General features: G+C 39.7%; 1 protein-coding gene across 2 annotated transcripts; it reads right to left on the bottom strand.

Annotated features, from left to right (window-relative positions):
- Positions 1–6: 6 nt before the first annotated feature.
- Positions 7–14700, bottom strand: fam204a (family with sequence similarity 204 member A). Of its 2 annotated transcripts, none has more exons than XM_005735058.1 (7): positions 14349–14700; positions 13964–14057; positions 13067–13097; positions 12711–12816; positions 10695–10784; positions 301–410; positions 7–119 (listed from the first exon to the last, which is right to left on the bottom strand). In XM_005735058.1, exons 1-7 carry the CDS (start codon positions 14562–14564, stop codon positions 68–70), a joined length of 699 nt encoding a protein of 232 aa, XP_005735115.1. In that variant the 5' UTR covers positions 14565–14700; the 3' UTR covers positions 7–67. The 2 variants fall into 2 exon arrangements, with proteins under 2 accessions (XP_005735115.1, XP_005735116.1); XM_005735059.1 differs by having other exon boundaries at positions 12711–12813.
- Positions 14701–15017: the final 317 nt, after the last annotated feature.

Here is a 15017-nt window from a genome sequence, read left to right as displayed (position 1 = left end):
ACACACACACACACACACACACACACACACACACACATAAAGTCTTGTTCTTCTTCCTCCGTGTTTTTCACATGTAGCCCATGTTGCTTTTGGTTTCCCACCGCCTCTTCGCCTCAAAGCTGCAAAACAGAAAAAAAAAAACTTTGAAGCCCTTATGAATACATTTTAGCCATCAACTTCAATCACACTAGCTAATTCAGGCTTCGGCGGCTCTATCTTAACTGTACTTGAACCCAGAGTGGTCGCGCATGGCAGAAATGATGGCAAGCATAAACATGAGACCAGAGACAGACGTCATACCCCCAGGCTATTTGCTTCTTCCTTTTCTGCGCTGCCCTCAAAGCTTCCTCTTCCTGTTTGCCTTGCACAAAGTCACGGCAATCAGCAGCTTGAGCGATTTTCACGGCCATCTATTTGGAGGCAGACAGAGGAGAGGCTCATTAGAGAATGAAAATCAGTCTGTGGCAAGAAAAAAGCCCCTTCTGACTGATGTGTGAGGGTGGCTTCTTGTCGAAGTCTCTGCTGCCTGCGATGCCTCCTCCACACCACAGCAAAACTGTCATTAAACCAAACGACACGCGAATGCCGTACAATCCTGCAGTCTAGCAAGTCTGGCGATATGTGACGTCAGGACTGAGTGCAACATATTTGACAGAATGTGACCACGGAAGCCTACATTATATATTTCATTCAGTAGGAATAAATGCTATTTTACATGTATGCAACAATACTTCTGCAGCAAACACCTGCTTATTTCTATGAATGAGATGTACAATATCTTACAAGTCATGAAGCATTTAAAAGAAAAAAAACTAAAAAATGAAGTCAATATGCGACCAGCTCTTTTTAAAAGGTACATGGCAGACGGGTTGCCCCATCATAATGGAGAAAATCTGCTTCAACGTGTTCTGTTTTTATATATTATCCCAAAGCTAGCGTAGTCAGGTCTGTAGCAGGACTCGATGTTCCTGTTTTTACTGAGGATTTGAACCCTCCTTGATGTATCTGAGCAGCTAAAGCTTCTTACACACTTTCTAAATGGATGCTAAACTTGGAAGTAGGGACAACACCTGCTTAGATTACAAAGAAAAGTGGAAAAAATATCAATATCTGCTTGTTTTCTTTGTATTTTGTCAAAGAGTAGCGAATAAAGTCACTCGGCTCTCTCACATTTTAGATGATGGATTAAATGTGACATTTTTTCTTCGAGGACGGCAAAGAATTTTTAGATGTTGTAGAGAACTAAAAGCTGAATATTATGCACAGGTCTCTACAAATATTAACAAAAAGCGTAGTTTTATTTTTTTGAACACGAGAACTGTTTCAATAAAATTCTCATCACTATATATTTGATGTATTTTAAGAGCTGTGTTTTTCAGCTTAGAGTTTACAGTCTTTCCCCCTCCATCCTCTCAATGCTGTTTCTTTTAGATCCTTTTTTTAATGTGCAAATGAAATACTAAACAAACAATGACAGACGATGTCAGCTGTGCTGCCTCCCCCCCTTCCACTTCAAAAATGTTGCAAAGGCGTTTTCCACTCGTCTCCAATTGTAAAAGAGACTTTTTTTTTGGAGCAATGCAGGCAGTCCCTGAAATCAGAAGTGAAGAGAATGACCGTGACTGTAAGAGGCAAACATTCAAATCCCAGGGAAGACATATGTGTGTATTGTGAAGCAGAATAATCCCAATAACCCCAGTCACACAGAAGCACAGGAAACAAAGGGAAAAATCCTGCCCCCTCTTTCACTCCTGAGATAGGTTTATTATTCAAGCAAAGGCAAACTTTGATAAACAACTTGGAACAATTTCACCAAACCTTTGGGTAATTCTTTGTAATATTCAGAGTACAATCAAGGGGGAAAGAAAGTCTTAAGGTAATGAAGAAATGTGCCACCACTGCGCCACTTGGAAAAAAAAAAAAGACCTGCTGGAAAAAAATGTTTCAATTATAATTAAGTGGGATAAACTTTATTAGAAAGACTGAAACTAAAATATCTCCTAATGCATGCTGGGATTAAGCAGGTCAGAGCGAGCAGGCAGGAAAAATTAAACTCTAAAGGCTTTTTATCACCATATTTCAGGAACCAAGGGTGTAAAATGTTCTAATTTGGGATACATTAAAAGCCATAAAGGTCTTTCAAAAAGATTAATGGTACTTTGCTTGGATTTAAGATAAGAGCTCCGGCTGGCTGCAAGTACTGGGCTCCGGCTGGGCCCTCAAGGCATTCATCTATACAGTCACTGGAAGATTTGTGAGAGCGTCTGCATAACCTGAAGCGTACATACTATGACAGTTCTCCAGTTCTTTGCCATTTTTATAGGTTTTAAATTCCTCAAATCATGTTTTCTCCTCTTTTCTCCTCCCCTCTCCTCTTTAAGAGAGTTATAACAAGGAGGGGGGACGGTTGCTCAAACATTTGCAGTAGATTTGCGAGCAGATAAAACCACTTCAGGGTGTTCCCTGCTTCTTGGCAGAGCAGCGTAGGTGCTAAATGCTTCTGAGTGGCTCTGATGCATGCTGAGATTATAAACCACACATTTATTAAATTGTTGACAAATCTGAGAACAGCTCTTGCTCTCTGTGTTTGTAAAAGAAAAAAAAAAAAGAAAGCCACACTGGCTCATTCTGGGAGCAAATCAAACGAAACTGCATGATGCTAAATGGTTTAATTTGGAGATTTACTGACAGAGCTTTTTCTTTTTGCCTACACGAGGATTACCCACATTAACCTGCTCTCCTGTGGGGTTGCATTTGAAATGCAAAAGGTCTTGAAAACACGCCTTCCTGAACATTCCAAAAGCAAAATTAAAACCCACTTCCATGGCCCTCATTTCCCCCTCTTTTAAATTCACAACACAGCTTTTACTACATTTAAAGCATTAAAGGTCTTTAATATTTTCCCTGTTTCTTTTTTTATATCTGTTTAGTCTACACTCCCTGATTGTCTTTACTGGGGCTCAACATTAATGTCAACCAAGTTACCTAGGAGACAGAACAGATCAAAGAGACAAAAAAAACCCCTCAAATGTCTGATTAATCAAGCCTGCAAACAGCTTATTTCTTTTAGCCTGCATGCAAGTATGAAAATGAGATTCCGAGAGCAGTACATTGTGCAGATTTGTTCATTCTTATCTGAACAAAGCCAGCGGCAGCTTATTTCATGGATCACTGGCACTGTCAGCGCTGTGGCGCCGAGCAGGTGACGGCTCCTCTTTCTGTGGCGAGAACAAAATTAGCAAAAAGTCGGCACAAATTAGCCTCTCATATTTTCAGTAATATGACATTATTTTTCATTTACTTTTTTGATCCACTTTTCAGGATTTTTTCCTCCCCCCTCCCCTTGCGTGCATCTTAGTGCCAAATCCTTTCACATCACAGGCTGGGGAAAAATAAGAATGGAAGTACAAAGCGGGAATAAAGGCAGGAGACAGGAAAACCTCCTGCATTCTTTGTTTATGTGGCTCCTAAAAGGCAATTCTTCCCACTCCACCACATATTAATGTACAATTAAATGTCCATCACATGCATGTTTCCCGTGCCTCGTTTCTCTCTCCCTCTCTCTCCTGTGTGGCCTGTGTGCAGCCCTGCTAAAAACAAGGTTTATTCAGAGGATTAATTCTCTGACCTTTGGAAGATTTGAAGGCAAAAAATTCAGCCTGCACAATGCTGGCACTGCAGCAGCAGCAGCAGCAGCTTAAGGCCACTAGGAGGGTTAAGTCAATAGTGCCGTTTTCTGTTCATCCATGTTTGGGTCGTCATGGAGATTCAAGCAGAGACCCAAACATGGGGCCTTGATACAAAAAATAAATACGTCAAAATTTGCATTGCGTGTGTGGAAATCACGCACAAAGTTGCTCATAATAACGCTTTCACACTTTGTTTTCATTTGTGTGTCTGTTTTACGCTGCGTCCCTCCTTTTGTAGCACAGGGATCATAAAAACACTGTGGCAATTAACCAGCCAGTGCAAAAAGACAATAGCTGAATGGGAGATGAGAAAAATACGTCTCCATGTGGATAAAGTGTTAAAGCTCCTATTAACAATATGAAATAAATGATGGCTTTAAGGAAGAAATGGCCTTAAATCCATTCATAAATTTCCTATCCAGGAAGCCTCTTCCAATTAAAACGTGTGAGAGGTGGATTAACAAGGGCTATATGGCTTTGCCTCACTAAATCACCTCCCCGAGCTGCTCTGCTGCATTTGACGTGTAAACGATTAATGACCAGCCTAATTCCCTTATCACACTACCTTAATGCCTAAATAATGTGGCCTTAGTCAACTTTGGAAAGCAGGGCTATATAAGAAAGGAATGAATATCAGATTAGGCAGCTTGTGTGTTATTTCAGCATAATTTCTTAGGACTGAGGTGGAGGGGGGAAGAAATACGTGTCTCTGGCTTCTTAGCCTCAGCGTTGCAGCAGGACAGGGAAGGTCAAAAGATCGAGGGGTCAATCAGCACCACCCATATCGTATTCAAAAGAAAAGATTTTACGAGATTTTATTTAGTTAGTCCGTTATTTAAATCTCCAAGGTGAAACAATAGGTTGAGGTAAAATAACAAATCTGACCCTAGAATCAGAGGTGCTCTCTTGCTGCTGTTTTTATTATCAAGTCGTCTACAGATTATTTACATGATTCACAGTAAGTCTAACTTGTACTAGGCCTTTGGAGGGCCAGGTCAACACCCAATGATAGTCAGTTTATTGTTACAGAACACAAAGGAAAAGATACTGTCATTATTTCTGAAAACGACTCAAAGTGATACAAATTGACTTACACAAACTAAGATTTTTTTTCCCCAATATAAGAAATCAAATGTTACATAAGGAAATATAGCTTTTTATTATTAAAGATGCATTGAGCCTTTGCTCTACAGCTGCACTTTGTTAAAAAGGATACATTTGTTCATACCTGCTGGTTTGACTCCTGAAACAAATGATTATTTTGTTGATGTAAAAGACTGTTTTGTCCATCACTTGTCTTCAAATTGATTTCGTCCAACATAAAGCCAAAAGGCTGCTAATTGTACATACTGCTGAGCAGTTTAATCTATCAATACATTCGATTTTATAAAAAGAAGTAGTGCAATGTGGAATTAGTTACCACCAATAAAAGATGTTTTGGCCATTTTTTGTTATTTGGGGTTTTCATTTACTTAGTTCAGAAAAACTCTGTGGTGAAGCCAGACTATAAAGTTGAAGGAAATTAAAATAATAGAGTAAAATATCTAATTTTTTTAATGTAAGCAGAATATGTTGTTACTGTTCTCCAATAGCAAACAAAGTAATTATGTAATGGACAAACTGCCATAGCTTTTCTTAGGAGCTTAACAGTGATCGTAGAAAAGGTAAATCACTGATTGTCAATGTCTAATAATGAAGGATAAACAATTACAATGTGTCACTGTTTTCATTATAATACAGTCAGAATATCATAGCACGCACCTTCATGCTGTTATATTCCCACTACAGTGTCAGTTTTCTTTGGGGCAGCCTCATTAGAGCTTTTTGTCATCTTGCCTCCTCTTTGACAAACAGAATTACACGGAAAGCTAAAAACAATGGCACTTCAGGGAAGGCACAGGAGAACAGCAATGTCTCCATTTCCTTTTCTAGTAATCTGATCCTAGATACATACAACATGTCATCTTTAGGGAATAGACAAAAAAAAAAATCTCTGAAAGTTCGTCTGCTTTGTGCCATTTCATTATCTCGCCTCCTCTGAGTAGGGTAGGCTTATTAGCAAGCTTTGAACTCACACTTACAATAATATGCCATCAACAGTTTTATAAGCTAATTAGAAAAAAAACTGTTTAATTAATGAGTGACTGGCAATAAAATGGCAATCATGAAAAAAGAAACCAAGGGTGCTAAGCTTCCACTACCACCAATTAAGGCCTAATTACAAACAAATTATATATGTGTTTTGCTGTGGGCTTTAATTTTAAAAAAATGGCTTTAATTAAAAGAGAAAACATGCTAATTAATTAAACAGCACACAAATCTACATTGAAAAGTATGCTTTGTCTATCAAGTAATTAATGAAATACAATAATCCAAATGAGATTCCCAGGCATTTGATAAAAGCTTAGTACCCATTTCAAAATCCATTTCAAAATTAATGGGCGAAAATTTAATGTGAGTCATCCAGAGATACAATAAAAGTTCATTCAGTGATAAATTGCTTATGCTGAAGGAAAAATGAACAAAGAGGAGAGTTTCCCTGAACTCTCTGCGAGGTGGCCTGGGGGGGCTCGCAGGGGAGACGGAGTCAGACTCCTTCTCTGATGTGGGGCGGGGAAAGTCAAAATCTGATAAAGCCTACTTTCCACAAAAGCGCCGCTCATTAATTTTTTGATTACAAACACAGGGCATGGCGGGGGGAAGGTGGCGAGAAGAAAAAAGGTGTTAAATAACATAAATATCATGAAACACTCTTAGTTCAGCTCTTTGTTTCAACTAAGCCACCATGTCTCCTCTGACAAAATGCCGCGCCACCTTTGTTTCACAGCGTTTAAGCGAGGCTTTCCAAAGGGTAGATTTCAAGGACAGTGGGGCTTTTCCTTTCAGCAGCTGCACTATTGAAATGCAAGCTAGAACATAATGAGGGATGTTATAACCATCCGCATGTTCAAAAGCTACAGAAACTATAAATGGCTCCAGTTAATACATATTCATATGGCTAATTACAATACGATCTATTAGGAGGGATTCATTTTTAAACAGTTTGGATGTAGCACGTTATTATTGCTCAAAGTGGCATAACAAGAAAGCTCCACGACAAAAGGTCAATCCGGACTACATGTAGCAGTTCCGATATCCAATTAAATCACCAAATACCAGTATAGGCCTTAAAAGTTCAATGCCGGTCAGCCTCTGGTCTAAAACATACTGGGCCGTGCATAGTTTGTTGTTGGTGGTGGTTTTTCTGTTGCAGGGCATAGGCTGAAAAGAAAAACTGTCTTTTAAGACACCTTCTTTGTACTTGTGGCCATGTACATGGGGCTGCTTCCATCCTGATGGTGAGGCCAGCAGCAATGCAACATAGTTTTTCATTTTTCATATCCTTAAGCTCCTGCAAGTCATGAAATACACCCGACATCCATGTTTGTGGCAGACTACAGAGAGTTTCTGTTTTGAAATGTTAATGCCACTCTAATAACTGTGATGACAGCCATGGGGCAATACAAGGCTAACACAACATGATGGTCTTTTGTAAAGAAATATACCCACTTACTGTATATGAAGCAAATGTACGGATACATTCAAAAACAGATCAGTGGCTCTGTTTAATAAAATAGATATTTCATTTTTCCTGTTGATTGAAGTACTACAATGAGAATGTGGATTAGTGCAGCAAAGACAGTAGTTTACATTAGTGTCCGATTTAGAGTACAGTCATTATAGAATAAGTAGTCATTGTTCCGAAAATTGCATGGTTCTAATAACCCTTCAAAGGACTTAGAATAATTTGTAATAGTAAGCTGGCTACATGTCGAGAGGTGTGCCTGTCTCCCAACCAATGACACGCAGCATAGGTTCCAGGCTCCCACCCCTGCGGCCCTGAATTGAATCGTTAACAAGTAGGGTGGATAGAAAAGATGGATGGATATAAAATTTTTGAGTGTGATAACCTGATAGCTTAAATCATATTTATTTAGATATTGAAAGCACCTTATTATGGTGTCCCACAGGGATCAATCGTTGGTCCACTGCTCTTCCTGTTACATGTAAATCACAATCACACAAATTCCAGTAGTAATTTTGAATGTTTTGTGTGACGCTGATGATTTAATGGATGATTTAAGCTTTTGGGGGGTTTTGTCAACAGGTCAGACTCAAATCTGGGCCGCTGCAGTCTGACCATGTGAGCTGAAGTGGCACCCAGTCAAAAAGTAGAGTTAGATGTAGAAATTGAGTAGATTTCAGTACCTTATAGTCGTGTGAAAAAGTAAGTATAACCCTTTGATTGCTTTGGTTTTACTGCATTTGATCCTGTTTGATACAGTGACTACAGATAAACATAAGATAACATAAGATTTTCTTTACTACTTATCAGTTATAATCTTTTCATACTAGCTCATTTACCAGGAACAGAAAAATCAATCTGCTAAATATGAGCTGCTGGATGCTATCAGGCCTCATGACATGCTTTGAGCCGTTTATAGTGTATGTGTCTGTCACTTCTTGTTATGCTAATTACAGAATTAATTAGCCCGTACGCAGCTTGCTGCAGAGTAAAATAATGTGCAGTAATCAAAGGATGGAGACCAAGTCTTAATTGGAGGACTTGCACCTTTTAATCTACTGAACTATTAAGACTACTTTAGAGGCAAGGAGATTTTTACATTGTTTTGTGTCTTCTAAAGCATGTGAAAAGAAATCTAAATGCGCTGAGGAGGATCAACAGGCATCTTTATGAGAAAAGAAACTGTCTGTATAATTTATTAAACTACATTAGGAAGCTTTGGAAATGCACTGTAGACAATAATAAAAATTTCTTTAGAGGGGTAATATGTTTATTTAAAAATCTGAGCATGTCTTCACAAATTAATCTAAAAACAAAGGCTTTCAGCTTTGAAACATATTTAAAAACCGTAATGAGAATAAAAACCCACAACCTGCAATATCCAAGCCGCGTGTCTTAGAAGTTTGACAGATGAAAGAAAACATATCTCAGAATTTATAAGGAGCCTTCAAAACAGGGTTTTACCAAATTGTTTTAATGTTTAGATTAAAAAAACGTAAGAAAGGAAGTAGAGCAAATGGAAATCATTAATTGATTTGTGGGAGCTCAAAACAGCAGAAACAAACATTTCCGTCTTACAAAAGAGGGGATTCTGACAGCAAGCTCTCTATCTTTCTTCTATTTCCCTTTGCTTTGAGGAGATAAGTGGGAATGCATTAGATTGAGGATGAAAATACTCTGAAACATTGTCATCCAACATGTACCAGCATTTTCTTTACAAAACAATGCCTAGAGGGACAAACAGGCCTCTTTAGTTCTTCACAGCTGTCGGAATGCTTTTGCATTTTTCGCGAAGAAAACCTGTTCCTATTCTTCGAGTGAAAAGCCTGCCACAATCATGTCAGGATGTTATGACCGTAAACAAATTAAACATCTAAGCAATTCCGTGCCAAATGAGCCACTCAATTATAACCTTGAAATTGATTCTGGCCACAGCGGAGATTATTGATCCTCTAAATGTTTGTCACAGTGCTCCCGTCAACGTGAACAGGAAGGCGGTAAACAAACACTCTGGTCCTAAATGCTATCTGAAATACAGGCTGCATTAATATACACTATAATCCTTTATAACTGATTCAGAATCCCTTAAACTTTCTGGCTTTTAGCTTCCATTTCTCTCCCATTTTTTTTTCTTTTTTAACTATGAGCAGGACTGCTTGTCTTTGTATTCGAAAGAAAACCTGTACAACTTTGCATCAGCTAGCATTTAGGGATTTAAAAATAGTCAAATCTATACTCTCTTGAAATGAAGTTATCACTGCCTAACAATGAATTGCGGCTGCCAAACTGCTGTCAGGTCCCATCACGGCTCTGGCAAGACACAAGGCAGGTGCCAGGGAGGCGAGAACCTCAGCTCAGGCTAAAACCAATCCACCAGCGCTCTAAGAGGCTTTCTGAAAGTACAGCACAGGTGCCACTCACAAGAGCTTTCATTTAACTCCCTCATATTCGATCACTCTGCTCGCAGTTAGAATGGAAATATGAAGGGGCTCTAATGCTTGCACACCAATGTCTATTACACAATGGAGATACTAGGTCACAAATGTAATGCTCACACAATTAGCACAGTTGATATTTTCATTTAGAAACCTCCTTATCCATTCAAGAGGTTCTGGTTGCAATTTGTTTTTCGATTACTTGCTTTAAATCGAATCATATCCAGATTTTTTTTAACGAAAGAAATCACATCATTTGCACCTCCTATGTTTCTTCTCCACAGCGAAGCCAGTAATGGCTCTAGCTGCCGTCCACTACGTGAACACGAGAGTAAAAGTTACATTTTTGAACACCACGTTTAAATAACTTTAATTTTTCTGTTGAGCAGCGTTAAATGGACGGCCCCTCCCACCTTATAACTCCAAATTGAAATCCTCAGATGCCAGGAAAACCTGAGCCTGTTCCATCTTTTTGTTGCCACTATTACAAAATAAAAATGCTCATGCGACGCTGTAAGCAAAATGCATCATAAAACAAAGAAGTTTAACTTTGATGCTCCGGCGGAGAAGTAACGCTGCAGCTGTATGTCTTTTTAACCACAATTATGTGTGTGTGGGCTACATTTTATGCTAAATTAGTTTCAAACCACTTGATCCTTGATGCCTGCCAAGGCGGTTAGTTACAAAACTTCAGGCACTGCATTTAGGGACATGTACACTTCAAAGGTATGAAACTCTTACCTGGAGAATGATTTAACAGTTGGCTTGAAAGCAATGTACCCTTCATTAAAAAGCAGAGCCAAAAGTCCTTTAGACACTGCCGCACTTCAAAACTAAGGGGAGGGCTTTCCATTAACTCAATGGAAAAGAGCTGCAGGACTGAATGGTGGATGTCTGCGTGTGTTTTTGTTCCTCTATGTCTTTGCAGCAGAAATGGCCACGGATCCATTAGCCTGATTTGTCACAGCGGGAGCACCCCAAAGATCTCTTATCAGCACAACGTACCTCTCGAGTGGCGAGTCTGTCGCTCATCTCCTCCGCCTTTGCAATGTCCCCTTCAGCTATGGCCCTCTCTATGCTCTTTTCTAGGCCGGACTGCAGAAGAGGGGAAAAAAAATCAGCTTTTTTTTTTTTTTGGAAATAGGGGTAGAGAAAAAAAAAATCAAAGAGTAACTTCAAAAGTCCCCAGGGCCTTATTTTTAATATGATTGCCATTACTACAAATATGTAGATTTCGCTTCACAAATGAAAACCTTTTTGATTGGATATTAGTGGGGAAATCTTAGAAATGCTACAGGAGATTACCAAACATAAATGTGACTCTTTAATTACACATTTCCATTACAGGCCTAAGCAGAGGGGGGTGCTGAGAAGCCCCCGGTCACTGATGGCAAGGCAGTTCTGCTGTGATGAGACTATCTCAGCGAGCCGAGTACCAGATTTCTTCAGCCCCCCCAAATTTCATCATGGTGGAAAAAAAAAGATACACTGGAAAGAAACTGCAATTATTAATGTGTCCCCTCTGATGTATTGTTGACTCACTGTAAAGGTACAGTAAAGTAAACATCAAGTTTTAAAACGCAGAATTTTTTTTTTTTTTTTGACTCTGATTGGTCAGCTCTGATTTAGTGCACTCATTACAGTTCAATGTCCTGAACGTACCCGATCCGACTCGTGAACTCAGTTATCACCGGGAGTTTCTCACAAGCAGAACTCAAACGGACAGACGATCATCGTTTATGCTGTGAACTGTGTTTCACAGCATAAAGGGGCAGCACGGTGGCACGGTGGTTAGCACTGTTGCCGCACAGCAAGAAGGTCCTGAGTTCAATTCCAACACCAGGCCGGGGTCTTTCTGTGTGGAGTTTGCATGTTCTCCCCGTGTTTGCGTGGGTTCCCTCCGGGTACTCCGGCTTCCTCCCACCGTCCAAAGACATGCAGCTTGAGGGGATAGGTTAATTGGAAAATCCAAATTGCCATTGTGTGAATGTGCGAGTGAATGTGAGTGCGAATGGTTGTCTGTCCCTGTGTGTTGGCCCTGCGACAGACTGGCGACCTGTCCAGGGTGTACCCTGCCTCTCGCCCTATGACAGCTGGGATAGGCTCCAGCGCCCCCCGCGACCCTGAAAAGGATAAGCGGAAGCGAATGGATGGATGGATGGACTGTGTTTAAGGTTAGGGTTTGGAGAAGCTGCTGCCAGATAAATAATCACATCTGGCAACTGTGATATAGTTTTTCCTCAATTACCTCACTTCAAATTGTTTGAAAGACTTGCCAGACTCGAAATAATATATTAATTACAAGGATCTGCATTTGAGTGATGAAAGAGAACCTCATTATGATAATGTGGCAAGTTCTGTTACATCCAGCTTGGCACCCCATTCAAAATGAGGCTAAATTCATAAAAAAAAGAAAGAAAAAACCCTCAATCTTATGCTGCTGAGATAAATTAAGCACAAAATACTCCAAAATAATCATTAAAGGGATTTCACATTGAAATCAGAACAGTTCCCACTCATTGGGTCACTCGTAATGTTCATCAAGCTTGCAAATATTTTTGCTTCATTAGCAATTTGCAATCGTTTTGCATTAAAGGTTTGGTCATCTTTAAGAGCTGAAAAGCACTCAAATGGAAGAAAGTTCAGTTTTACATTTTTGTCTTTGTTCCAGCTGCAGTCACAGAGGCTGTAACCATCTCATCTTCTGCCAAGCAACACTTGGATTTTCAGTCTTTTTGCAGGTGAAGAAAAAAATCCTACATCTCACTTGAATCTTAACCACGCTAGAAAGCAGATTCACCCTAATCTTATCACTAAACGTAGCTGAGCATAATCCCCAATGTACTTCTCAGTGTCAGGTTGAGTTATTATAAAGGTCCCCCTAATCCACATGTCATATCACGTAAAACAATGAGACGGTACAGTGGCAACGAAACACAAAGGATGTGAAGGTGTTTCTAACAGCTAAGACAGACACAGTATTAAACCTCAGAAGATAAGTTGGAAGGCAGTCTTTGTTACCTTCGGAGGGGGTTTGGAACATGCAGGGGGATGAAATCGATCATTTACACCAAAATACTGCTTAAGCTCATCCCAGTGCTTCTCCCGCTCCTCTTGACGCTCTCTGCTGACAGAGAAAATGTCTGTTAATGCTCATGTAGACCAGCATTGCAATAAGACATATTTCGTGTCCATCTTTTTATTAACTTGACTGTATTTCTTTTGTTACCCTTCTAATCAGATCTATGTGTTTTTCATACTTTGTGGCGACAGCATTTTGTAAGGAATTTGCCCGTAAGGATAGTTTGACAAACAGGAAAGGAAACATCCTTCACTTTACCTGACTATTCATAGTCTGTAATGTTGTGTAACAGTACCTTGTTTCTGCAGGTTCCCCACTTTCTGCTCCTGTGAAATTACACGCACAAAACAAACAAGTTAATGATACGTAGGTTTCTTCTGTATGAGTCTGCCTGTCAAGTTCACTTTACATCAATGGCCACGTACAGTCCACTTTGATCTTAAGTGGGCCAAACCAGTGAAATTCCCCTTTATGTAGTAGTTTAACTGCATAAGCAATACCTGAGCTATCTCAATATAAGAAAAAGAAGTGCAATTTCAACATAGTGCAATTACACTGTTGTTTAATTGTTTAACATCATTACATTGGGGGAGTATGAATGATTTCGGGAGAAGTCTTTATCAGTAGACCGAGCTGTCAAAATGTATGACAATATAGTTAAAATGTACATCTTCCTTCAGATTTTCCAAAGACATCCAGTAGGCTGGACTGGAATCTTTGTCTGGCCCCCGGGCCTTATGTTTGGCACCCCTGATATTACTTCAGTTGTTAGCTATACCATGTGTACCAATAAGTTGCTCGACTACCTTTAAGGTAAGTTTCTATCAAATACAAAGGTTTATTTTCTTACAAATTGACCAATATTTTGTCCACTGGAAAAATGTGCAAACAATTAGAGCCTGACTGATGAACTAGTTGGCCAATATTATCAACCAATCTATCACTAGCCTATCACAAATATATCAGTATTATAAATACATTTTGCTATAAAAGGTGCTTATTTTATAAACACTGTCTTCACACAGTATGTCCAGCAGAGCTACTCAAGTTTCACTTCTTCCAAAACGCTCTGCAGTATCTGCAGCACCTGCAGCAGAGCAGAGTAAGGTACTAATATTGGCCAATATATTGATATTGGAACTACTGAACTCTTCAAAAACTCCCCCATCTGTTGGATGTAGAACTACATTACCTTTCTTTCGCTTTCTTCTTTTCCTTTTTCTTCTGTCTTCTGTGACCTTTAATATCCTTATGTCATCTTTCTTCCTACGCAGATCCTGGAATTTCTTAAAGACACATACAAAGTGAATACAGCATCACTACTCTTGATTCTTTTCTGCTGCAGCTGTACAGATGTGACATACGAAGAGGGCTTCAAAACCCTGCTTTTCTCACTTCAGATGAACCGTTAGCTTAAGTCTGAGCTGGGCTGGGGGTACTGCAGCAATAGTAAATGTAAACTTAGAGATAGTTAGCGTGAAGCTAACTTTCAGAGTTAGCTTCATTTAGACAGGCATCACTAAAACCAAAGAGGTTAGTCTGTACCTAGAATGAAAAATAAGATCAATACAACATACTTGCCACATTTCTTGGGATATGCCAGGCATACTGCATGTCGGAGAGTCACTGTCTGCAGTGTGAGTCGATTGTGACTCCTCCAGCGAGCATGTGTTTTTAGCAGAGCCCTTTTCAAATTCCCTCTTCTCGTCTTCTAAATCACCCGGCTTGTCCTCCTCGTCATCTGAACTGAGGTCGTCTTCGGTTAAACCACTGGGCAGGAGTCCGCTGTACATAACGAATCAGTAGATTATATTCAGCATATACGGGTAATTTATGATTGCACTGTATTTTAAACGGTCCGTAATAGGTAAACTACAGATTTCCACAACAGTTGTTAGGAACGACTGTCATTTCCGGGTAAACACTGCGACGCTGCCTGCTAAACGGCACCGATTGGCTGATCGCAAACAGCGCTGAGCACAACGTCCAATCAGCGTTGTTGCTAAACAGTGGCGCACGAGGACTAAAAGCAACCTCTTATTGGCTGCATTGGTAGGAACAACTTTTAAGAAGTTCAGGTTTTATTTAACATATTCCTTAATATTTTCCTAGTATTCGGGTAAGGAGGTATTTTAGCTCCGAAGGAGCTCAAGCTTTACAGAAAAGTGAAACAGCTGCTGGACCGTTTCTAATTGAGGTGAGCCGGGCTACTGACAGGTCCGTGAATTACCAGGAATCATTCAAAT

This window comes from Pundamilia nyererei, unplaced genomic scaffold, assembly GCF_000239375.1.
Source record: "Pundamilia nyererei isolate P.nyererei 1_Seehausen unplaced genomic scaffold, PunNye1.0 scaffold00062, whole genome shotgun sequence".
Lineage (NCBI taxonomy): Eukaryota > Metazoa > Chordata > Actinopteri > Cichliformes > Cichlidae > Pundamilia > Pundamilia nyererei.
The sequence above is the reverse complement of the archived record's forward strand: the minus strand, read 5'-3'. Positions and strand labels throughout refer to the sequence as shown.